We start from the raw sequence: 27,428 nt of genomic DNA on the forward strand, positions 1-27,428 counted from the left end.
ATTGTGGTGAAGTGTGCGCGTGGAATCCAGAGCGCTTTTATAAACGCTGCGCCAGCAGAAACTCAAGAGACGCGCATTGTGCTCGCTCCCGCGGCGCACCAAATTTACAGAGCTCGGTCCAAAGATTATTCCCGCCAGGAGGCAGCTCTGTTGGTTTTTGAAGGAGACATTTAAAGCCGCATAATTCTCAATTTACATTCCTTATTTATTTAACGTTGACAAATATGATTTGGGTAACTTTGTTCTGCATCTGCGTCTTGGTTTCAACGTTGCAAGCCGATGCGCGCCTCAGTAAATCCTATGTGGTCGGCGGATGTCCGAGTCAATGTGATAAGTCCATGTGTCCGTCAATGCCGAAGGACTGTCCAACAGGGCAGGTGATGGACCACTGCAACTGCTGCCTGGTGTGCGCATCCGGAGAGGGAGAGGCGTGCGGCGGGGTGGGTAAGCTGGGGGACCCGGTGTGTGGAGAGAGTTTGGAGTGCTCCGTTACCGGAGGAGTGGGCTTCTCCGCTACCGTCAGGAGGAGAGGGAAACACGGCATCTGCGTGTGTAAAAGTAGCGACCCGGTGTGCGGCAGTGATGGAGTCTCCTATCAGAACATCTGCGAACTGAAGCGGGTCAGTAACCGAGCGCAGAGCCTGCAGCAGCCGCCGGTGCTCTTCATACAGCGGGGAGGTTGTGGGGCGGGTGAGTACATCACCAAAACTAACTGTACATGTTTGTTTAAACTCTTTACATAGCCTTGGTACATCATTTAAATGAGCAATGTCCACCTTAATATGTAGTTAATTTGACTTAGACAAAGATAGATTGTCCAGATGCTGGCAGCAGATGCAGATCTTTGCTGGATGGTATATTCATCATCGTCTGCAAAACTATGCACCCCATTTTTATGATCTTGTTCCTTTGTAAACCCTCTTGGTTGAGGATGTTGCTTTCTTTTCATGCAATTTTACGGCAGACAGACTTTACAATTTTAATGTCATGTTTCTGTTGATGAACAAACAAATTAGGCTACTGTATGTGTTTGAGTCATGCATGGGTTTATTGGGCTAATTCTTGCGACATTATTAAACTGAGTGTTCAGTTTAAAGTGATCAATGATAGAACAGCCCAAGCCATGCATCTTATGTGTCGCTTAAGTCTCTGCACTCAGTCGCAATTAGTCATTTTAATGCATTTTGACCATCATGTGCAGTTTGGTCATAGCACTTGCTCATACACAAACACAGTCTGACCCATTAAAACCATTGTGAATGGAGAAAAAACAGAGCAGCTTGGGTGCTCTTTTTTGCATACAGTATGTGTGTGTGTGTGCGCTGTCAGAATACAGTTACACCTCTTGAAATGAAGCCCCTCACATCTTACTTTGTGTTTGTGCATATTTGTGTTAGATAGGTTTTTAGAGTTGAATTTGAGCAGGTTGTAAGGGGTCTGCTTTTATGCGATAGCTCTTTTATGAAAAAGTTTCTATTGTTTTAAGTTGAAACGTGGTCTCTCTTTATCTTTTTCCTTGCTTCTTCATTATTCCTACTGAAAGAGCCTCAATGTATTCATTTTGGCACACATTGAAACTTAAATTGTGTCTGAAAGTGGATAGTTGCCTTGGTCCGGATAGTGGATTTGTGATAGTGAATCCTCACACACTTTTTGGCTCACAAACACTCCTTGCATCAGCTGTTGAGTATCAGCACTCCAAAGCCTCTTCTTTAGAAGCTGAAATATTAAGGATATGTTTGGCATAACCATTGACGTGTCTTGTCTCTGCATATTGGACTAATAAAGGCTCTAAGCAAAGTGCCAAGCTATGAGAGGTCTGTGGCTTCCAAGTCCTGGCCTCACCTAAAGAAAACACACTGTGCTGCAGAGCTCATGATGTCATTTGCATCTGGACTGAAGGCCTGCCTGCATCTCTGCACACTTCTCCTTCGCTGGCTGCAGATTTAGGTCATATTATGAGTCTTATGCATTCAACAGGAAACATATTTTTACTGAAGCAGAAAGAAAGTCATCTAGACCCTCCTGCAAGACTAGATGTTTTAGCCTGTTTGGGGTTTTTAATAATTGTGATTGAAGGAAATGGCCTGCACACGGTTGACCCAAGGAGGGGAATGGGAGCTACGCCACCAAATGCTTTCTTGACTCACATTGCACCTTGAGCTATTATATTAGCACTGTTCTAAAACACTGTTCTGACATGATTTGAAACGCTCTGCAGAGGCAGCATGAACTCTGCATGAACACTGCAGTACTTTAATAATCATTAAAATACACATACATATTGGGTAAAATAGTACATTTTAATTTTTTTATCTAGTCTAATGTGAATTGAATAGAATGTTTAATTGACATTTCTCATGCTTTTTCTTCTTAGTCTACAATCTTGGGTTTATTTGTTTGCCGCAATGTATTTAACAAATGACCTCACCTACCTCACTGCGAAGGATATGCTGCTTTAGACTTTGTCTGAAATTAGGCATCTTAAAACATAGCATAATTAAGTTTTGTAGGCAGATCACTCGGTTTTGGAACATTTTATATAAGGAGTGAGAAAAAAGGAGTTAGTGTAAGAGGAAACGTGTTTGTAAATGTGTGTGTTTTTGTGAGTAGTTTATTAATACTGGATCTTTGGGATCAGCTGTAATACTGAAATCTCTATACGGGCCCTGAGCTGGAAAGACTAGTTTGCAGTGTGTGTGTGTTTAAGTTTAAGTCAGTGTTCTCTGTTCTTCTTTTGCATGGTTTTCATTAAGGATTTAAGTATTTCAGGCTTGTTTCCCAGAGTGTTTTGTATGTTGTGTCTTGTGCATTTGTTTGCTTTCTGCTGGCAATTTTACTTGTGTATTTTGTCTTTGTTCTTGCTCACGCCAGTTTATTTGTGTGTATGAAGATTCAAGAATCACAGTTGTTTATGTATAACCAGAGCATTAAAATTCTCTCAGGATACACACACTCAGCATATCAGGCTTTTAATTGCTCTCTGTAGTATGTCTGTGCAGTGATTAAAGTGCTTTTATCAGTGTTTATATGTTGTGTGTGTTTGTTCGGTGGTTTTCATTGGCACTCAGAGGTTTGTCCTGTCCAGACTTCTGCAGATTTGTTCAGTAGCCTTACAAATGCTGATGAGGCACATATTTCTCCAGTCTCTGACTTTCTCTTTCTCTTTCTCAAATCACATTTCACTGTAAAATCAAAATTTTTATTTTCGTCATTAAGAAAATAAAGCTTATAGTAATGGGAATTTGACTTAATTTACATCAGTCTCTACTGTTTTATATTCCACTGTCACTGTCTCCACCAGTCTGATTTATGTTCACCCATTCCTATGTATATTTTTGGACTCTCCTGCTAACTGCAAAATAATGAATCACAGTCTCTCAAATCCTTTACTGACGACCTTTTCTCCAAAACTCTAAACAGCAGTGACGGTATGCATGTTGAGGTAAAAGATCTCATCCTTTATTTGCCTCATTGTTCCACTAATGTGTATTGTTTCAATTCTGAGTAAGGTTTTGTTCTTTGTATTTATGTATGTGCGCTCTGTTTGTGCAGAAGCGGTCTTTGTTTAACTCTTTTCAATTAGCATGTTATAAAAGGCATGTTTGTTTATGAGTGCAGTCAAGTGCTTGAACTCTTTTTACTGATACTAACACAAAAACGTCTACGTGTGGATGTTCAGTCTAGGAATTAGCATATCTGAGAACAAGAACAGACAGGCACGTAAGTGTGAATGAATTCTGTTATGAACAAGAAGGGACTCATTATTAATGTTTCATGATTTGTCATATTAAGCGATGTCTTTCTCACTGCCCTGGAGCTTAGAGCTTCTCCTTTTCCTTAAAATCCTGCCATCTCCTGCAAATACATTTTCTCCAGCCATCTTTCTCCAACAGCCATCTCTCCTATAATCTCTGTGCGTCTGTAGTGTAATAGGCCAGTAGGACTTTCCCACAATAAGGACTCGTTTCCTTCTCTCTGCTCACCTACATAGGCCTCGACTGAACTCAAATAAACACACTTCTCGAGTCTGAAGCCTTCACAAACCCCGCAGAGAGGCCTCAGACAGAGCTTACACAACTGTAACTGGACACCATAACTAAAACTCAGAGCCACAGGCATGACCTGTTCATGTTCACAAGGTTTCAATCCCTAACCAGTTCTATTGAGTTTTGTTAGTATTGTGCTAGCCATGAGTGAGCTCTCCCTGAACAGAGCAGAAGCTGTTTCAGAGAATAGAATAGAATAGAATAGAATAGAATAGAATAGAATAGAATAGAATAGAATAGAATAGAATCAGGGCTGGTGTCCTGACATTTCATCCTACCCGTTAGATTATCCTACCAGGGCTTACTGCGCATGCACACATCAATAATTAATATTTATTTTTAAAACATTTGCATTGTTTTAATGGTAGGTTTAGGGTTGTGGTAGGTATGGATGTTCATAAAGCCTCAAACCACATGAATATGATTCTGGTAGCACAATCTGATAGGTAACATTTTTCGTTGTTGAATTGTGGTACTTACTGTTTTAATGGGAGGTAGCAAAATCTGACAAGGTATAGGATAAATGGGCAGAACACCGGATTTACCTCATGTTGTGACGTAGGAAAAATAATTTTTTGGGCCCCCCAATACTGTCCCATATTGTTGCTGTTGAGCGGAAACCTCAAATGCCCAAAACCGCTACTTTTTTAAGACATGAAAAAAATACTGTATTTTTTAAATAATTAAACATTTTGTTTAATTATTTTTGACCAGTGAATGTTGGACATGTTTTATCCGCCATTGAAATGGATGCTCCAAGGCAGTAAGTGCATCGCATTACGTTTTCATCAACTTACAGGTTATCTAGTTTATTGTAGCTATGTGGCCGCTCAGTCTTAAATTTGCCCAAAATCTTATGCTATAAAAGATAAAGTGCTACGCACAGGCTATTTAAGACAGTATTGACAATGACTCAAAACGCTAGACTTGCTAGACTTCTCTGCTCCTCAAATACAAAAAATATTAGCCTTTATATACAGAGAGAGTTGCTTGAATAAAGACAACACTGTACGTATTCAAACAGCCAGTTCTTTTTACCCAATGCAAATAAGCAGAGACTTCATTCATGATTTGAGGTGGGTGAAGTAATGAGGTTTGACTGACAGTTTGAGGATCCAGTGTAATTACGAAGTTTAGCCACAAGCTCTTTATTTCATTGGTTAAGTATTTGCAAAACCCACAGACAGATGTAAAGGGTGACCAATAGTAATGATGGGAAATTAATGGGAAAAAATGAGGAAATGTTGAAATGTTCTGCTTGATATTTTACATTTTGTTTATAGAATAGAAAAATGTCCCCCTCTCCTCTATCCACATAGGCCTACACTACCATTCAAAAGTTTGGGTTGGTAAGATTTTTTATGTTTTTGAAAGAAGTCTCTTAGATCACCAAAGCATTTATTTGATAAAAATACAGTAAAAACAGTAATATTGTGAAATGTCAAATGTAAAAATAACTGTTTTCAATGATTATATTAAATAATTATATATTATATTAATATATTTTAAAATGTAATTTATTCATGTGATGCAAAGCTGAATTTTCAGCATCATTAGTCTTTAGTGTCACATGATCCTTCAGAAATCAGTCTAATATGCTGATTTGGTCCTCAAGTCAAGAACCATTTATTATTGTTATCAATGTTGAAAACATATTAATATTTTTATGAAAACAGTGATGGATAGATTTTTTTCATGAATAGAAAATACAAATAGAAATCATTTATAACATAACAAATTACTTTACTGTCACTTTTAATCATTTTAATGAATAAAAGTATTTTGCTGAATAAAATAATTAAGTTATAAAAAAAAAAATTATGACCACAAACTTTTTAACCATACTGTTTACACAATCCATTGTGAACACAAATTATTTGTGTTGCAATACTCTCTTGAGTTCACATGAGTATTATTGATATACGGAATGCAAACTCTTATGGGTTAAATAATTATGCTCTTAGAGTCTTCCAAATTCAGATAAAGCTATTGGAACATGATCAGTAAAGTCAAACTTTTCACTGAACACTCTTAGATGGCATTTAATCCGTGTCCAAATGTCTTGCTATTTCTTTTAAAGTATGGAATAATGTATACACTAAATTTCAAGATGACTTATTCTGAAAACAAGCTGAAAAGTGGTGCTATTGATTGTGTAACCTGCTTTCTTGAGTCTGTATGTCTCTACCCCTCTGGAGAGACACCCAGGATCTCTAGGACAAATGTAATTTCATTCACTCAGACCATATGCTGTAATCTGGCAGCGGTTCAGTAAAAACACAAAGGCCTCATATTCCTGAAGCCTAAACGTAGACTTTGATGTATTTAGGTCAGAGCTTAGCAAATTCTTGGCAGGTTTGGATACCAGCCCAATATAGTTTGTAAAACTGTAACTTTACTTATATTTTACTAAAGAAATTAGCCAGGTTGTGCATTACAATGATTGCACCACAGGTAAGGTGTGTAAGCATGTGGCTTTTTTAAATAAATGTTAAATAAATATAAACATAAATAGTTACATTTATTATTGACAAAAATAAGGACAAACAATATTGTTCTGCCATGTTCATTAGCCTAATTGCACTATGTTTATGTTTGCATGAAATGGAAGTTGCCATTAGTCTCGGGTAGCCAGACCTTCAGACTGACGGCAGACCTTCAGACTGACTGACGGTTCAGCCGACGGTCCGTGGGCGTGACGTCTGAGGCTGAGATTAAGTTGCCATAGTCAGTTCTTTCCTATTGTGACACATATCTATGTGAAACCCATTCTCAAACAAGAAAAAATTTAGGATGGGACTTGATTCTGTCCATCGGGAATTGATTGGATCGTTGAATTATTGTGGTTTGCGATTGGTTTGCAATAGTTATTTTGATTATGTTTATATGGACAAATAAATTGAAATGAAAAAAAAAAATGTATGTGCACGGATAAATAATTTATAATAAATACCTCCATATTCCATAAAAAATGAGAATTGCCCATTTTGATTTCATGGTGACTTTAAACAAATAGCTCATCCAATCAGAATTTAGAGTCAAAACTCTGAACTCTCCATTTTATAATAAGGTGTTTTGCATTATTGGATTACTGATACATCTTTTTATATTGGCAACGTGATAAGCATCTTCATGTGAAAGGTATACTTTGTCCATCTTGACCATGAGCTTTTTTTTATTTTGTTTTATTTTGTTTTGAGCTTTTTCTCAAAACATGTGATTTTAGATTGAATGCTGTCCCTTGTTTAATGATGGTCTGGATCTGGTCAGTCTCACCACACTGGATATTCTGTCGCCATAAAATAAACTTTTGTTTCCTTTTCCTCTTGGTTTGAAGAGGATGGTTAGTTGTGATGGTTTGAATTTTGTGCTCAGTACTGTGTGTTCAAGCGTATCATCAGATGAAAAGTCGGCAATTGCACAAAACCATGCAGGTGTGAATGTCAACAGTGATTTTGGTTCTGTCAGGGTTGGTAATGTGATTAACTGTCAGATGTTTCAGTCTTACAGCACTGTGAGCAAAGGTTATGGAGTCTTAAACCATAAATGCATCAATAGTAGCACTGGTTAAATCATTTTGAAAGTTATAGTAGAATTGTGGCCAGAATACACACTAATAATTCATCAAATGTCCAGAAAGGTTTTGTTCTGTCAAAGATAAGAGGTTATGGATTTGTTTAAATCTTTGTGATCCTCTTGGGTTTCAGAACCTGAGCTTGGGCCAAGATTCAAGCATATCTGATTCTATTGTCTCTGCCAGTGTGTTTGACCTAATCATAGGTCTGTCTTTCAAAGAGGAAAAAAAGGGAGGATTTGTTTAGAATTCTTTGGCCTTTAACTTCCCAGAGTAAATTTCCAGTCCAGTCAGACTGATATTCTGTAAATGTAAGATAAATTTAGACAGTCAATGACAGAAGAGTTTATTTGCAATCCGGTACATACAGTCTTCTATAGCACAATTTAGTGTCCTAAATTATTTTTGGCAGAATATGATGACATTTCATGATGGACATTTACAGTAAAAGTTTAAGGTCATTAAACAGTAAAATGGTCAGTAAAATGTTTTTAATGTTAAAAAGGTTTTACATTTCCACAAAAGTCTTAAAGGAATATTTCAGCCAAAAATGAAAATTACCCCATGATTTACTCACCCTCAAGCCATCCTAGGTGTATATGACATTCTTCTTTCAGACGAATACAATCAGAGTTATATTAAAAAAATGTCCTGGCTCTTCCAAGCTTTATAATGAGTGAATGGCCGTTTATGTTTTGAAGTCCATCAAAGTGCATCCATCCACGATAAAAGTGCTCCACACAGCTCTGGGTGGTTAATAAATGCCTTCTGAAGTGAAGCGATGCGTTCGTGTAAGAAAAATATCCATATTTAAAACTATCTTTAGGATTATTTCTGAAGGATTGTGTAACACTGAAGACTGGAGTAATGGCTGCTAAAAAATAAGCTTTGCTATCACAGGAATAAATAAAATTTTAAATGGAAAAATTATTAAAATAGGAAATAATAATAATAATAATAATGTAACAATTAGGTCCAGATGATGATGAAAATTAATGCCAAAAGGATGAAAATAAAACAAGGTCTATTAAATAATTCAATAATGAGGAACTAAAAACAGAGAGCATTTATACTCAAGATAACGAATAACTATAAATGTCAAGCAGGTGTGATTGTTAAATGAGTGTCCATAGTAACAGATTAATGGTGGGAAACTAAGACTAAGGAAACAGGAAAGTCTGTGAACAAACTAAAAGTCCATAATGAAACAAAACGAACAAATAGCAGAATATCCCTGACAAATATAATGTAATAAAAAATGTATCAAATAAACACAGCATTGTTGAGCATAACAAACTTCTTTCAAAATCATTAAAAAGCTTACAGACTCTTTTGAATGGTGGTGTTTTTATACATATATATTTATTTGAGGAAAGTGATCCCGAACATTGTCATCCTGCAAAACTGAGAAGACTTGGTGTTAAAACTATAATTAGGTTGAATTTCTCAGGTCAGAATGCACACAAGCGCCACGCTGGATATGACTTTAATTACACTTGAGCAAACATCATAACTGTTCATAAACCACTCCACTCTTTAATTTTAATGTCCCCTTACTTAGCACAAATTTATCTGGCCTCAGACACATTTATCTTTTGAACTTACATGCTTTCCAACTGCCAGGTCTTCTTGGGGTCCCTGTGATCCTGTATAATTAAAAGGACTAGTCCATCATTGCAGCGACTGTCTTACTGATTTGATCAAATGACAGTTGCTATCGTCTGTGCCTTTGTGTCTGTGATGCTAAACAGTCTGACCCTGAGGGCGATGGAACGAAAGAATGTAGAAAATTAAAAGAGCAATTTTCATACACTTTGTGTATGTTTATTATGAGCTTTTTGAGTGCTGATAATAAACTCTTTTGGTTGAAATGGAAAAGAATATCTCTCACTTCTTTTCCCTTCATGTTGAAATTACAGAGGACGAGAGTCAACATTTCCAGACATGTCCTCCAAGAGACTCCTCAGATCTTGCTCCTCATGTGTGAGTGTGTGTGTGTGTGTGTGTGTGTGTGTGTGTGAGTGTGATGCTGACTTACGTAAGCAACAGAAGTCCCATATATATATTTACACAGAAAAATCCCACCACTTGTCTTTTTTTAGTTAACGACTAGTCTCATATTCCTTTCCGTGTCAGTGATGTCATTTGATATTTTTAGATGTTTGTCCTCTACTGTCCATTTCTTCCATTATACATTCTCATTACATCTCATTTTCTGTTCTTTTTTTCTTTTCTTTTTTCTAGCTATCCATGATAACCCCAACAGCCTGAGATACAAGTACAATTTCATTGCAGACGTTGTAGAGAAGATCGCCCCTGCTGTGGTTCATATTGAACTCTACCGCAAGTAAGGTTTTCACATAAGCTTTCACTAGACTATAAGTTCGACAGAGGAACATTTGACCAAATGTATTTTTCTTTACCTCCATTTCCATCTCTCTTTCTCTTTCATGCCCTTTGCCTCTTTTTTTAGGATGGTGTACTCAAAGCGTGAGATGGCAGTGGCAAGCGGGTCAGGGTTTGTGGTGTCTGATGATGGCCTCATTGTGACAAACGCCCACGTGGTAGCCAATAAAAACCGTGTGAAGGTGGAGCTTAAAAACGGAGTCTCTTATGATGCTAAGATCAAAGATGTCGATGAAAAAGCAGACATCGCCCTTATAAAGATTGATTCACCGGTAAGAGGAATCAACACAACACTGCTTTTAAGTCACCATAATTTTGCCCAGTAAGACATGTTCCTGGATTATATTTTGTTGTTCCTGGAACAGCATTCCTGTCCAAAAATTTAGTACTAACCCTATCCCTATACCCCTAAATCTAACCCTACCCCTAACAATCAGAAAGAAATGATGGTGAATAAGAATGGTGCAGAAGCCTTAACTCTTGTTGTAAGCCTAAACTTGACATAAACTGTAAACTTGTCTCTTAGATCTGATTGATTTATTGGAATATTATTATTATATTATATATTATTCCAGGATCAACAAAGATGTTGATCCAAGAACGGGTACTTGGTGAAATCGCATTCACCGCTTTGGTCAAGCACTTTATGGTACACATTGCTTTTTTAGCAGTAGAATGAGCATTAGAAGCACAAATCCCATGTTTGTTTGTTGTTGTTGTTGTGAAAACTATTGTATATAACCTACTGTTTTTTTGCATTCTGAAATCTATTGAGTTAATATTAATTTAGATTAATATTTCACCCCTTATCCTTGCAAACCCTCTTACACATTCTTACGGAATTAGTTTTTTATGTGTTTAATGTTTATTGCTAGTATTGCTAATATTTATATAATATTAATTTATTTATTTTTAAATACCTACTGGGGATGACAATCAATGTTTTCTGAAAGTTCAGCATCTCTTTTCCCATACAAAAAGTAAAGAATTTCAGATCTTATTTTGTACTCTATTCATGGAAAGTGCCATATATCCTTCTACAACAAATCCAAGCCTCTTACTGGCAACAATAATGGCAACATTCAGGTTGACTTCCCTTCAATAGCATCCTTTAGCTGTTCTCCCATTTTAGGTTGACCAGAGGAAAGGGTAAATGAGGTTGAGGAAGGTTGACTTACAGAGAGAGGAAAAGTTTACTAGGCCTCAGGAACAGATGTTGTACTCTCTTCATTAGGCATAAAAGTGTTTTTGAGCACATATACATTCACACAGAGACTCGAATGCTAAAGAAATGCTCCAAAAAGCAGTTGACTGTTTTAATGACCATTATTCTCTCAGCAGGCACTTAGCATGTTTAGCCTACCACAGACCAAACATCGGTGTGGTTTGTTTACTGAGGTGGACAGATTGAACAGTTTTATAATGTCTTTTTTACACAGGAAGCCACCTCACCGTGGTTTATAAATGGAAGCGAAGGTTTTATTTTTGATCCTGATTGTTTATACTGAAAAAGTTTCAAGAATGACTACGTACTGCGATGCAGCAAATATGCCAGTCTCTGTTTTAGAATATAGTTACTATTAGTGCAACATCAAAAACCAAGTTCATTACATTTGAAATATGTTTCTGTTTCATTAACAGAAAAAAAAAACCCAGATAGGCAAACTAAAGATTGCAGGAATTCAAACTTGACTATATTTCAGCAATTACCGCATTCACATAACCTAGTAATATTTGGAAAGGAGACTTTTCATGCAACCAAAATAGGAACATTACTGACCCCATAAATACAGAATGACCAATGCAATCCTTATAAGGCGTCTTAGGCGAAAATTTTCTATTACCCACAAGCCCCCGCTCACTCAGGTCAGTGCAGTGCACTGTGCAGACTCTTATAATACATGTCAATGCGAGCTGATAGACACCAGGCAGCATGTTTGGCTGACAATCCTAACCTCACAATCACTCAGGCTCTTATAACATATGTTCTCCAGAGAAATAAAGCACACACAAACCCAGACTGCAAGTTTAATCTGATCCGGTGTTCCCAAAGAATGCATACTGCTCCAAGATCAGATTCCTCGACTGCTTCTTATCCTGATCCCTGTAGTCAAAACGTATCCCATGGCAGTGCCTACAGTCTGAGATGTGTTATGTAGCTCTCTCTCTCTCTCTGTCTCTCAGCTGGTGTTTCGGATGCTGCTGAATTGAATCAGTGACTCTTTAATGGCCAGCTGCTAAAGAGTTTGCCCCAGTTTGAGTGAGTGATCTTGAATGACATCATGACCATGTGTGTATGTGTGAGCTACAGTGAAAGAGTTTAATAGAGACAGTTCAGACTTGTCTCTGATATAAGACTAGCCTCTAACTTACAGGACATTGGGAAAAATAAAAAGTGGATCAAAAAAGGGCATTGGCTTGAATGGCACAACAAGTAAGTGAGAGTTCATGCTCTGGAAAAGGATCAGGCACCGCAAAGACCCTGGGGAGACTGAGTTTGTGTGTGTGTGTGTGTGTGTGTGTGTTTGAGAGAACTTGTGTGTGCCTGCATCCCTGTAAGCAATTACTGCAATTTCTTCCCTTTTTCTGATGCATGTTGTGAGGTTTTAAGTAGGTCAGCACTTTCAGTAAGTACGCTTGCACATATGCTGTTATAATTGAGTTTTTGAGTAGTCCAGCTACAGACTGAGCTGCCTGTGTCTGATTAACATGTATACATGTTGGATAAAGCTGAGCTATATCTATAGGTCTGGTAGTCTGTGTTGGAAAAAATGACGAGGATCTTGAAGAAGAACATCCAAATCTCAAACCTTTTACCCTGTTACAGTTTACCTCTCTTAATGTAAATGAAGTTGCTCCTGTTGTAACTAACACAGTCTCACCCCAAAACGTCACGTACTGACGGGTCTTGACCAAACGGCAACATACACAGTATGTAACTTTTTTGCTTTAAAATTAGCAAAAATCACTATATCTATGTTATATATATTTTTTAGTTGTGTACTTACATTATCCCGACTGTTTCCAACAACTTTCAAACCAGGAGAAATTTTTATTTAATTTTTAGACACGGCACGTTTCTTTATTTCCGTTTTGTCGCAGTCAATGGCGTCATATCCGCGTTGTCCCTGGTTTCCGCTCGTACTACCATGGCAACCAGAGCTATGAACCAGAGCCCTCTGATTAACCAAAGCGACAGACGCAGACAACTGTGGAGTTCGCAATGTCTATTTGCACGCTGTTGTTGTTTCGTTCAAACATTATGGACCATGGCAAGCAGACTTTGGATAAAAAAAGGAGAACTAAAACGAGAATCAATATCAGCGCGGTGTTTTCGAGATGCTAGAGCTCCCATAGACAGTATATAAACGAGAGTTCCACGTCCGAGACTTCGACCGCTTCTACATGTACTTTATTAAACAGGTGAGCACATTTACATAAAAATAATCCATGTTTTATAGTTCAACAATGATAAAATGTTATAATATGATCTGTATGTTATTCTAATGTTGATCTAGCTTACTGCTAACGTTAGTCTCATACAGACAAACTAACACATACATTTCAACACATTCAAATGCAGTTTAATGTGATAGTGTAATGTTAGACCAAGTGAAACAGCACTGCGTTACCTCACAAGTTTAATTTGTCTAATAAACTGACCTGTGAGTTGTAATTCTGCACTTGTGTGTAGTTCAGTAGAATGAAATGTCCATATTCCTTTTATATCCGCGGGACTCGCGTCGCGTGTGGAGCTGATAGCTGTCTCTTAGCAATCCCGAACTGCTTCATATCACAGTCATGATAAAAGCATCTGTATTCAGTCATCCATAAACATTATTAGATCGGTCGGCTTGACGTTGACGTCAACATCCATAATTCTTAGCAAATGTTGCGTCATCAAACTACGCCTTTGTTATTGTAAGCGACCCCTAGTGGAGAAAAATTCCATACTGTGGCTTTAATGAAGTTCTGACACCCTATTGTCTGAGATGGTTCTCTGTGTCCCACATTCCCATTCTACAATTGATGATGACCATTTGTTCAGGATGTGATCAACCCAAATGGTTAAGAAACAATATAACTTGACTTTCTTCTTCTGTATGATAATTAAGCCATTTTAGGGATGAGCTCATTCTAAAATATAATTTGGAGTGGAATCTAAATTTTTTTTCAAATTTTTTTTTCTTCAATTTTTTACAAAATATAAATTACTGCTTAAGTCCAACTGAAATCAAACTTTTAAAATTCATGTAAAGTATTTTACACTGTTTTTCAGTTCATGCAGTCTTTGGGAATTTAACTCTTGACCTTGGTGTTGCTATCCCATGCTATATTATTTGAGCTTCAGGAATGCTAGTTGGAAGTAGCAAACTACCTATCCTTTTGAAAAATACAACTACAAAAACTGAACAATGCGAATGAACTGATTCACTAATATAAACCAGGAAACATGTAATTCATTGAATCGAGCCAAACAAACTGAGATTTGAGAGTTTGTATGAGTGAGAAAACAGAGAGTGTTGATTATTCCTCAGCTTGCTTGGCTACAGCTAGGCAAAAAACAGTGATGTAACATTCTGTCATGCTAGTCCAATATTTGTTGTAGTTGTAGTTAAAAATGTTAGTTCTATCACACATTTTTGTTATTTACTACACAACACTGCAAGTCTAAACTCACATTCACTAACATATAGTATGCTCATGCCTTGACTTGATGAGAAAAAATGAGCTTATATATCACACAACACAGTTTCACTTATGCAGAAAATGGGCAGCACATGGTGGATGAACTGAGAGGGGAGTCATAAAGCAGATTATTTATTTTCTTCCCAATCTTTTGTCCTCCACATAGTCTTTCTCCCTCCTTCTCTCTCCCTTTATTGGTGGCTGTCTGTCTCTTGGGAAATCATTACTCTGACTGCAGAAGCCAGACTTCAGAAACAGAAAAGAGGGGAAAGTTTCCCTCTCAGAGAGAGAAAATGTGGTTAGGGACTGAAAATGAGTCTGTGTGTGTGTGTGTGTGTGTGTGTGTGTGTGTGTGTGTGTGTGTGCATGTGTGTGTGTGTGCACAAATTTAACCCACATTCAAGGCGATGCTGTACGGATGAGGAGCTCTGAAGGGTCCAACCTCCACACTCAGTTGAACTTCCCATCATTCCTGTTCCCAAACTCAGAAGCTCCAGGAAAATGAATCATTTTCATATCTCAGCCCATCACACATTTATAATCAACTCATTTGTAAATCTCCCATTTGTCTTCCTTTCCATTCCTCTGCTCTGGTCGTGAGCCAAAGCAAAGAGAAAGGTTCCCGTTTAGCATAAGAGCATTAAGGCTAATACATGCTGTGCTTGCGCACACACACAGTTTTCTTTGGATTATCGATGTTCCAGTCCTACTATAATGTGGCTGACTGCTGGTTGGGCCAATTGAGTCATTTAATATTACTGGGTAAGATGTGAATCACACGTGGGAAAAGAGCAGTAGTTTTGGTCAGAGTGGAAGTATGGAAAGGCATAGACGATATACATGGTATAATCTACCATGTGTGACAGCAACGTGGAAATAGAATGTCATTGAATCCCCTTTACCACCCCCCTCCCCCCAAACACACACTCAGAAACTCACAAGTCTGAACTCGTCTCAGGTTTGCAGTATACGGTATCCCATGGTCCCAGGCTGATATTTCCATCTGCTCTGTGATTGAATACACCAAAAACACATTGGAAGGAAGGAAAATCATATATTTTTATATTGCAATTGTTAAATGCAACGAGAGCAGCAAATGAAGCAAATAAGTCTGCAACTTCTCAGTTGGAGAAAAGGCCAATTTAAGCGTACATGTCTCCTCTAGAGTTTTAAATAAGATCTTACCAGTCAGTATGTTTTTTGCATATAAGAGACAGTCTTCATTTGTCCGAGTATACATGAGACAATGCATATACGCCTACACAATGTTAAAATTTAAGCATTAATACATAATGCATGTTTCCTGTCTTTCATCACACAATTCAGTGTGTGTGGCCAGTTGTAGTTTGTGTAAGTGATAGCATACGCAGAGAGTGGATTTATGTGAAGAGAAGGGTGCGCAGACCCTATCTCCACAGCTTCACTCCAGAATCCAGTTTCCAGTGGCAGGAGATGAACTCTAGACAACCAGATGGACGGTGGAGTTGCAGGGGGCTGCCAGGTCTCTGTCTGTTGAACCGGCCTCTCGCGTGTCCCCAACGCAGCCTTGTCTTGAGGAGACAAAATGCTCGCGGAAGACGACCCACAGAGCAGTGGGGGCAGCAGTCTTAGTTGATGGCAGACTGCACTCGCCATGTCGAGGAGTATCATTGGCATAAATTGAGTTTTTGCAGCGGATCTAGTGATGCCACTCATCTAGTCCCTCCATACCTGATAGACCGCCGCTGTTGGTCCCCGGCTACTTATTCGACTGGGAACCACCGCACGGAGCCCCCAGCTTATTTCGTAGCTTACCTTCATATCTGAAGGGTTGTCCATTATCCGCCACCTATGGACGTGGTTGGTAGCAGTCAGCTCTGCTAAAAGTCTTTGTCTTTGTCTTTGATCTTTGTCCTGCGCCAAGTGTAGGAGAAGGCCAGAGAACAGAACAAAGACCTGTTCATTGCCTTCATTGACCTGGCAAAGGCTTTTGACACCATTGACCGCCAAGTCCTTTGGGTCATTCTGGAGAAGTTTGGGGTGCCACCAAGGTTTCTGGACATCCTACAACAGTTTCACGTTGGCATGCAGGCTCGTGTTATTGTGGGTACATCTCAATCCCCCTCCTTTCCTGTGCAGGCAGGAGTGAAACAGGGGTGTGTACTGGCTCCAGTGATCTTCAGCCTTTTCCTGGCAGCAGTCACCCTCCTCTCCCACAACTCCCTCAGCCCCAACGAGGGTGTTTGCCTACAGTTTCATCTGGACGGGAATCTCTTTAACCTCCGCCGCCTGCAAGTCATCACTAAGACCACCACCATCACAATTCATGAACTGCAATACGCTGATGACTGTGCCCTGCTATCCCACAGCCTTACCGCAATGCAGCACACACTGGATGATGTATGTGCAGTCTACCAAGATTGTGGCCTACAAGTCAACATCCAAAAGACCATTGATCTGAAAGTGAACAACCAAGAGATCATTGCACAGACCACGGTCCACACCCCCTGAATTCTACATCCATGGCACACCAGTAAAGGTTGTTCAGCACTTATTGCAAAAGACTTATTGTTTTAGTCTGACACTTTGTGTGCATGAAAATACGCTTAATGTCACTGATGCTGTATCTCAAAAATGAGCACTGTTTAAGAAAATTTGAGATTTCCAATTTAACAAAATCAATTTGATTCAAACATTTCTCATATTCTAAGACCAAGTTGAGTGAGTGAGCCAATAAAAGGGAAGCTATAAGCAATACTCTTACTGTATGTCAGTAATTGTCTTATCTGTGCTTATTTTTATTACTCATAGGGACTTTTTGGAGAAATCTCAAAGACAAAGAGTGTGCTATACTTACATGAAACATAATTGAGAACTCTATTAAGTCTACTGAGCTTTGATGGAGAAACCTCTGAGGTTTCCTCTGGGAAGAACCTTCAATAGCTCACTCACTGAAAATATCTTGCAGCCACATCCAACACAAACCCACCAAGTGGAGAATCCAGTGCTTGCAATTAAACTGGCGCTTATCTTCTAAAGTCACTCACAAGGCAGTAATTAGAGGCACAACGTGGGACGAGGTGCCTACTGAAGGGCACAATGATGATAGAGCGGGACGGTGATCTCAGTAACTCCGGTTCCTAGTCAGTTTTTACTGCACGAGTCTAATGGTGTCTTTTGAATGCTTCTTTTTCTGCATTTGTTCAGAATGTGACTAACTGAAAACTGATGTTTAAAAGCAGACACTCATTTTTAGTACTGCATGGGAATGTAAACCTGTGGAAACTCTGATAATGAACTAAACCTTCGTCAGACTGTTACCCAGTTTGCACCTGCATAAGTGCTTGTAAAAGTGTAGCTACTGGAATAGTTTTTACAGATGTATGCAGTGGAAATGCGGTTTGATTGAAATTAACTCAAAAGGAAATTAAAATCACCTTAAGAAATAAAATATATCACTACCAATGTTTTAGGTGAGGAAATTGACAATCATTTATTGTTTTTTGTTCACATCCTCCATATCATTATATATATGTTTGAGAGGTGTCCTTACCCTTTACAGAAAATCAAGTGGTATTTGTTTTTATTATTGTTTTTGTGTTGTTCTCTGTCTGACATGAGTCTGGTTGGTATGTGAACATAGTATATCTCTACTGAAAGTATATCATTCTTGTTTAGCTTTTTTTCTTTTCCTTTCTTGTGACACATGTCTTCTATCTCTTTTTGGAGATCCCTATCACCTTATCTTGGAGGTCTTATGGGGACAACAAAGTCTTCTTTTTCAAAGTTCTACTAGTGTTTCATTGGCATCGGGTGAGGGTGAGACTGTTTTTACATGTCCCAGACTGACTGGTATTTTCAGACTGCGGTATCATTAACAAAGACACCTGGGTAACTGGGTGCTTTTATAGGCCAGATGGATGCAGGTGTTTCTGCTGGTAAATGTTTATAAGGAACTGCTGACCTGTAGTCTCTCATAGCAGAGCTTCATTAGAGTTCATGGCCTGTTATGGTAACCTCACAACCTGCTGAAATGACCAACGTAACTGGTCACCATCATACAGTATGTTGTATGTCAGAGTAGCTTGTCATATACACAAAATTATATAGGCTATTTGTCCTATATATATACACTTTTCATCTATGGAATCAGCAGATCGTTAGTGACTTTTACGCACCATGCGCCTCAGCACTCGGTAATCTCGCTCTGTGACTTTAAGTGGTCTTTGGTTCCGCTTCGTGGCTGAGTTGCTACTGTTCCTAAATGCTTCCACTTTCCAATAATGATACTATGATTGATTCTACATCACCGATGCTGAATCAATACTGAAATTAACAAAAATAATCAATGGTAATATTGAATCAACGTTACACTAAGATGTTGAATCTACATCACTGCTGTTGAATCAACTCTGAAATTAACAAAAATAATCCATGGTAATATTGTTGAATCTACATCACTGCTGTTGAATCAACTCTGAAATTAACAAAAATAATCAGTGGTAATATTGTTGAATCAACGTTACACTAAGATGTTGAATCTAATATGGTAATATGGTTTGATCAATGTTACAATGTGATGTTTATTCTAAATACATTTAGTTGAAACACTGAAAATACAACTGAAAAGGAATGTCAAACAATGTTGCCATCTTATGTACCAAGTTAATCTTGAAACAATATTAATATTTCAACTACACTTCAATGATGCGTCAACAAATTCCTGACCATTTCAAAATTTGCCGAAAACCTTTTAAAATATAAATGACACCTTTCCAGCAGTTGAGTAGATTTATTTTATTCAATCAATCAATGACGCAAATATATTAAGAGATCATTCTTTAAAAAAAAGAAAGGGGGAGAAATAGGACAAAAGCATTTCAACCTTTAAAAATAAAATTGGCTTCAGAAGTCTGATGTCATAACTACAGGTGTTCCAACGGTTCAGGTTTTTAAAAATCTGTCTTACATCAGACTGCCTCTTTTCCTTTGGGTTCTCTGAAATCAGAAAAAGAAAGCAAACAAGTCAATTCAGTTGCCACATTCAAGAAATTCAAGAATGTTAATATACTAAACACAATATGATTCACTTTTAAAAAAAGTTGCTGAACACAAAATATTAACGCTTCAATATCAAAAGAAAGCACTATGGCAGGGGTGTCTGATTTTATCTCCAGCCCTAATTAAACACACCTGAGGCAGCTAATCAAGGTCATTAGGATCAATGAAAACTTCCAGGCAGGTGTTGGAGCTAAACTCTTCATGAAGAGGAACAAACATCTATGAGCTATAGCCATTAACTATCGCCTAGTCCACGCGGAGATGGGCATTTTTATAACCGGAGTTTTTCCTCCTGTGTTTAAAAAAAAATCCCGTCCACACATGCTCGGTTTAAAAGAAATCTCTGTCTAATCAAAACTCAACATTGTATCAATGTTACCATGCTGTCTGGGTATATACAAGTGTATATACACTTAATTAGGCAATTTATGTAATAATAATAATGTAGACAAAATTGTATTTATAAATATATGATACATACATACAAGCTTAAATGTGTATATACAGTGTATGTATATAATTTGTGTTATTTTTTTAATTATTTTTTAAAAGTTTGTTTATTTGTTTGTTTGCAGCTGTGCCTAGTGCATATATCATATATATAGATACACACACACATTAATTACAAAGCTTTTTTAGCTCTCGCACCATTTTTGTTATCCTGCCAATGTATAATCACTGCTCTAATATACTGATAATAGCCTAGTTTGAGTTCGGACATGAACACTGAGTCATCTTTGTGGTGAGGAAAGAGTGAAGCTTTCATGGTGGTTGAATCCTGTAGATGTTAAATGGAAACTATAATTTCACACGCACACACAAAATGGTTGACCAAAATGCCACATTGACTCAAAATGGCTGACTTAGCTTCATTGTGGCTAATAAGTGGTGTAAGTTCTAATGTGACCTTTGTGTCTGAAGCATGATCTCATCTTTTTGCAATGGTAACCCAATAGAGCTCTGATGTTCTAACAAGAGCATGGGCAGTGTTCGGCTGATCTTTGATTCCGGCACACGCACATATATGAATATAAAATGTGGTATACACACAATGTTGATTAAGATTGCTTTTTAATTTAAACTGTGCAATAAGTGCAATAAACAATAATAAACTACATTTAAGTGTATAAGGTTGTGAATTCAAATTTCGAGAACACAGGATCATATTGTCATGACATTAATTTAGCCCATTGCTGTGCATCATTTTGCCCTCTAGGGAGGAGGGAGTAATACATTTCTTTGTCTTGTTTGCCAGTCATCATCATCTTTATCCTCTTCTATTTTTAAAACCCCGGTAGCGCAGGTCGAGTTCGCTGAGAGTTCACCTCGTGATAAATGCTCAGGATCAGTTTACTACTCTGGACTTACAGTTTCCATCCTCTCCATCAGGTAGATACAGCCTGAGTAGAAACTGTGCAGTAACAAGGCAACCATTTTGTTTCTTGTTTAAGGTGTTAGTTCAGATATACCAACAAAGATTCTTCCAGCCTAACATTTTATGGTAGGATATAGTGGTTATATTGTGAAACATCTTCCTGTAATTTCCAAATCAGGCCTTAAGGCCCGTTCACACCAAGAACGATAACTATAAAGATAACGATAATGATATAGTGATAAAATGATAAAAGAATAGCAGAGTCCACACCACAGCTATAAAAATATAGAGGAACGAAATCGTTGGGATCACTTTCAGAACGAGTTTTTTTCCAGCGGTTGAATGATAAAACACTGACAGCCAATCATAATCCATTCAGATTTAAGGGCTTGAGCATTTAAAATGGCAGACGACATTGCGGATGTCATGGGTTAGCTGTGATGAATGAATCGCACGCCGACAGGAATTAAATTACAACAAGCTTTAATATAACACGCAGGAAAACTCTGAAGAATAAGGATACACAGCTACTTGCATAAACGAGAACGGACAAAGGAACAGACAGAAACTCAGGGTATAAATGTATGAGGCAAACAAAGTAATCAGGTTCACAGCTGAACAGAATAACTAAGGAAACTAATGAGAACTCAAAAGGACAGGCAAACGGAAAAAATAATCGACAGTTAATAGCCGAGGTCAGCCGTGTATATGCTACAAGAACAGCAAAAACATGTTCAATGGCATGTTGTACATTTTAAACTGCAGCTTTAAACTGACTGTCATCGTTTGTTGGTATGGACACAAATATAGTTATCGTTATAGTTATCTTTATAGTTATCGTTCTTGGTGTGAGCAGGCCTTTAGGGAGCTTAGACAGACATTACACGACCTCTAAACAATCCAATATTGAAAATTTCCCTCATTAACCTTTCAATAACCTTTTCTCAGTAAAGACATATCTCACACTGCGATCCTCAAAATAGGCGCTATTCATAAAAAGCCCATATATGCGAGGCAAAATGAGAATGTGTGCATATCAAGTTCAGCGTGTCTGTTATCCACTCTCTGACTCTATTTTTACTGTCAGTAAACAAACTAGACACCAGTGCAGTAGCTAAACGTGCATATTCTGTTGTCACGTTGATCGTCCTAGTCAAGCCCCTGTGATGAGAGGGGAGATTCCGTAAATGATTCCCCACAGGAAGGGCAAAACAGCATTCTGATTTGTCCCGTCCTGTCCTAAGTGCCTATTTTTCCATGATGTCATATAGGTTGCCTGGCGATAAGGTTTCAGAGGTCTGAATTTAAAATCCAAACTCCTGTTTAGCAGACACTTGATAGTGGACGCACAGAGGTGTTAGAATAGGACTGTTTGTATACCAGTTCTGGGCAGTTCAGGAAACTGAAGGGTAGAATTATGGAACGTCTGCATTAGCATTTATCACATGACTGACTTTGCAATGTCATAAAGTTGCTAGAATGTCAAAAACAGCTGTGTTGGGTGGCCACTATTGGATATCAATTAAAGTTCTTTTATAAACTTTTGCAGGCTTTAAGATTGTGAAAGTTTGGTTTATTCTTGTCTTATGGGCAGATATTGAAATAAAGGCTACATTTCCAGTGTAATAGTTTTTTTTCCTTCTCTTTCTGGCCAACAGAGTAAGCTTCCTGTGCTTCTGCTCGGCCGATCGGCTGACCTCAGACCAGGAGAATTCGTGGTTGCCATCGGCAGCCCATTTTCCCTCCAGAATACGGTTACCACAGGGATAGTAAGCACCACGCAGAGAGGCGGGAAAGAGCTGGGTCTACGAAACTCAGATATGGATTACATTCAGACTGACGCCATCATTAATGTGAGTGAATAATTGAATAATTACTCTTTCTAACTGCAAATTCTATTTATTGCTTTATTTTTAATTTAAGCAATTTATTACTTTTTTTATTATTTTTATGTCTGTCTTTCCATCTGATGGTCTTACCATGAGGCTCACACATCATGTGCACGCACAAATCAAGACACTTAACCTAAGCATGTCCTAACACATGAAATCTCTCTTTTACAGTATGGCAACTCAGGAGGACCATTAGTCAATCTGGTGAGCATTTTCTCATTCTTCAATAAAATCCCATGTATGAATATACATTATGTATTTGCACAGAGCATGGCTGTGTGGTAATCATCAGGACCCATTTTCATGAATGTGTCTGGTGTTACAGTAATGTTACCCAGTGAGACCCAGTGTAATTTGACATTACCCTACATCTAACCCTCAGTCAAATGTGAAGTTCATGTCCCAAGGATTACAGTAAATAGTGAATACGTAAGGGATAATGTACATTATCAAAAGATAAACCTGCAGTGGAGGGGTCTTATATCATCCCAAAGGTGTTTTTGTGATAATGACCATTTAATCCGTACATAATCCGATTAAATGGCTTACCAAATAAATAAATAATTATACATGAAATACTTATTTGAGTCATAGTTACTTAAGTATTATTTATGTACTATTATACTATTTATTAGTACTTTCTTTTGGCTTTTATTTTCAGTTTTCATTTTAAATTTGAGCAATTATGTTATGTGCTTTTGTGTGTAATTATATGATTACAAATGATAAGGCATCATTTCTAATTTTCATTAGTTTCAGGTAGTTTCAACAATTTTTATTTTATTTTATTTCAGCTAAATTTAAATGACAGAAAATCATTTTTAATAGTTTTGGTTAAAATAAAAATACTGTTTTGGGTTAAAATGATCACAAATTATTTTAGAATCTAATATAATATGAGAGTCGTGTTCTTGATTGGTTTCCAGGGGCAACTTGACTTGAATGAAGTTTATTTAGATGTTACTTACTACATGATGTACATTACATGGACATGAAAAGTCATTTTTAAAGTATGTCAGCAGCAGGATAATCATGTGCATACCTGATCATTCTTTTTCCTGTAGGATGGTGAAGTGATAGGGATCAACACATTGAAGGTGACAGCCGGAATCTCCTTTGCTATTCCTTCAGACAAGATACGTCAGTTTCTTGCTGAGTCGTATGACAGACTGGCCAGAGGTACGACATATCCAGAACTGATATATGACATAGAGTATCGGTGTGTTACTTTATTCTTTATACTAACTTACATTTTGTTCATCTGGCTGTTTTACAGGTAGAGGAGCGACCAAAAAAAGATACATCGGTGTTCGTATGATGACCCTCACTCCTGCGTGAGTACATAACCACTTCCATGCATCAAACTAATGAATACCTAAGGTTAATGTCATGATCATGAAAGATTTTACATGATTTTGTAATCCTATGAGGTCTCTGTTTTTATACTCTGCATGATTTACAGTACCATATTACGCAGAGTGTTAGTTTTAATATTTTCTTTAATTCTTTGATGGCAACAGATCTGATGTAATTGTATTCATTCCCGCTCGCAGACTGTCCAAAGAGCTGAAAGGTCGACTGCGAGACTTCCCTGACATCACTTCAGGAGCCTATGTGATTGAGGTCATCTCCAAAACCCCAGCTGCAGCGTGAGTCACCAAAACTCGAAGTCCCATAATGCCAAGCAGGTCAAGAGCACAGGTCAACTCGTTTGGCAGCACTCGCATGCTGTTTTTACTGGCCACATGCTCTCTGCCGTCATGCTTGGAGGGATGTTGCCTTTGGCTCCATCTGTCTCCACATGTTTTAAATTTATGTTAGAGCCCCATCAAAACACACTCGCACAAAAACCTGCTGATGTTCATCATTTCAGCCCGACATGTTTATTGACTCTCATAAAAAACCTCTTAATCTGTTTTGAAAAGCATTATGTGCGTAAGAGCGAGAGAGGCATCTAAAGTGCTGAAAATGCATACATAAATGAATTAAAGGGATAGTTCACCTAAAAATGAAAACTCACGTCGTTCCAAACTTGTATGACTTTCTTCTTTTTTTCTCGGTTAAACTTTCATTGGACAGAAAAAAAAACAGCTAAAATATTCCTACAGAACCAAAAAAAAAGAAAAGAGAAAATGTCATGGAGCAACATGAGGGTGAGTAAATGTTGACAGATTTTTATTTTCGTGTGGACAATTCCTTTAAATTCGACTAAGAACTTCCAGTTAGTCACCCAAATCATGTGACTCAGGTCCTGTCACTGCCACATCACATCCGTTAGCATTTTTGTCTTCAATACATGTCTGTTAAAAACAAAAGCAAACACAAAGGCAAATTTATGGTTTGCAGGTTCGTGTGATGAAATTCTTTGTGCATGAAACACTGTTTTGTTATAATTCCACAACCACAGTCCAATCCACTGCCCACCACATCCTGATCCAGGACATTTTTAGTTTTCCTGAAAGCTTGGACATGTTAAGAACAAGCTCAGATGGCACCCAGACACACAAACAACTGCTTCTTTCCTCTCGGTGCGACATCACTACGGTTATGATTCACAATTGAATAACAGATGATCACCAAATGTCACACTTGCAGTCCAACAAACAGGAAGTATTTGTGAAGTCTAGGTGGTTAATCTGTCAGAGCATGTGGATACGATCTCATGTGTTTTGTTTGACCTAATATAGATGTAGGAGTATATATCTGAAATATGGCTTAAAAAGCCATTTGAAGTGATAAGGTCTGAATTATAGAGCCATTACGCTTTTGAATGTTGATGTTTTGATGAAGCGTACAGTTTTAAAAATACATTACGTACAGCCTTCAGCGTTGGTTTTGGAAGCTATTTTGGAGTAATTCTGGGAAATCCAGCAATATTAGATTTGTACTGGAGAGGTTTCAGTCTTTGTGATGTAAATTCTCTAAAGATGAAGAAACCTTCATCAAAATTAATTTTCTAGTCCTCTTTAGTCCTCCTCCTCAAATGCTTTTTCCCTCTTCTCTTGTTTCTTCTGCAGAGGTGGACTTAAGGAACACGACGTCATTATTTCCATCAATGGTCAGCGCATCTCTACAGCAACGGATGTGAGCGCGGCCATCAAAAAGGACACCAGTTTACGTGTGGTGGTTCGACGTGGCAACGAGGACGTCATCCTCACTATCATTCCCATGGAGATTGACCCTTGAGCTGGTGCCCATCGGCCCCACCAATGAACTTACCGGGTGTGTCCTCTGTCCCGCCCCAACGAGGGACGTCTGGCCAATTGTCCCTGCTCTTGAAATGACGGGCGGGGTGAAAGCTCAGCCTGAGATTTTAGACTGTACAGAGCACATTGATGTAGACTCACATTTATTAATGTTTTTACTTTAATCATAATGAATGATTTAGGATGCTACTACTGTTTATTGTTCGACATAAGCCATTGGATAGGATTAGATTTTCCAGAATACACATTTTCTCTTCCATTACCCAACAATTTAGTGCACAGCAGCTTAAAGAGTTTTTTGGAGTTGTTTGGAATTTTTGTAATATAAATTGAAATTTTTGTTGTTTAAAAGATTAAAAACTTTTTGATATTGCGCTTTTCTAGAGCAAAAATGTTTCAAATGTTTTTTTAAATAAAAGTTTTACTGGATAATTTGAAGACTACAATTGCACCTGAAAAGGTGGTACTTTTGACCTCTACATCTCAATATTAGATTCTGTTGAAGTCTATACTACCGTTAAACAATTTGGGGTTGGTAAGATCAAAATAATAATTATTATTATTTTATTCAGCAAGGATGCATTCAACTGATCAGAAATGACAGTATAGACATTTATAATGATTCAGAAGATTTCAGTTTCAAATAAGTAATGTTCTTTTGAACGTTGTATTCATCAAAGTATCCTGAAAGAAAAATGTATCACGGTTTCCACAAAAATATTAACCAGCACAACTATGTGACACTGAAGACTGAATAATGGAAGTTCAGCTTTGCTGTCACAGGAATAAATTACATGTTAACTATATTCATAAAGAAAACAGTTGTTTTTTATTGTAATAATTGTAATAATATTTCACAATATTACTGTTTTACTGTATTTTTGATCAAATAAATACAACCTTAGTGAGCAGAAGTGACTTACAAAAAAATTTAAAATCTCAAAAACTTTAGAACAGTTGTGTACATGAAAAAACAAAGTCATTCTTTGTCCAGACAATAAAACGATTTTGTCAATATTTTGTACTGTTTACCAGTTGTTTAGCCAAGCTCAAACTGTTTACATGAAGAAAAACAAAATCAGATCAAATACGATCATGTTGTTCTTTTTTTTTTTTTTTTTTTTTTTGCTGTGCACTTTACAGAATTGGCCGAAATCACGAACTTTCAGTGTATGTCATGCATGGCACACAGCTTTC

General features: G+C 37.6%; 1 protein-coding gene across 1 annotated transcript; it reads left to right on the forward strand.

Annotated features, from left to right (window-relative positions):
* On the forward strand, positions 1-27,248 carry htra1a (HtrA serine peptidase 1a). Its single transcript, XM_084097835.1, has 9 exons — positions 1-690; positions 9,868-9,970; positions 10,097-10,301; positions 22,792-22,986; positions 23,197-23,229; positions 24,090-24,204; positions 24,302-24,359; positions 24,579-24,674; positions 26,043-27,248. Exons 1-9 carry the CDS (start codon positions 225-227, stop codon positions 26,209-26,211), a joined length of 1,440 nt encoding a protein of 479 aa, XP_083953961.1. The 5' UTR covers positions 1-224; the 3' UTR covers positions 26,212-27,248.
* Positions 27,249-27,428: the final 180 nt, after the last annotated feature.

Source organism: Abramis brama, assembly GCF_963993115.1.
Source record: "Abramis brama genome assembly, chromosome: 21".
NCBI lineage: Eukaryota > Metazoa > Chordata > Actinopteri > Cypriniformes > Leuciscidae > Abramis > Abramis brama.

Bases quoted from the DNA above. Each gene is read 5' to 3' on its own strand.
- htra1a (XM_084097835.1), top strand. From the start codon at position 225: ATGATTTGGGTAACTTTGTTCTGCATCTGCGTCTTGGTTTCAACGTTG. The intron at 10,302-22,791 runs GTAAGAGGAATC...TCTGGCCAACAG, and splicing joins TTATAAAGATTGATTCACCG to AGTAAGCTTCCTGTGCTTCT. The intron at 24,675-26,042 runs GTGAGTCACCAA...TTTCTTCTGCAG, and splicing joins TCCAAAACCCCAGCTGCAGC to AGGTGGACTTAAGGAACACG.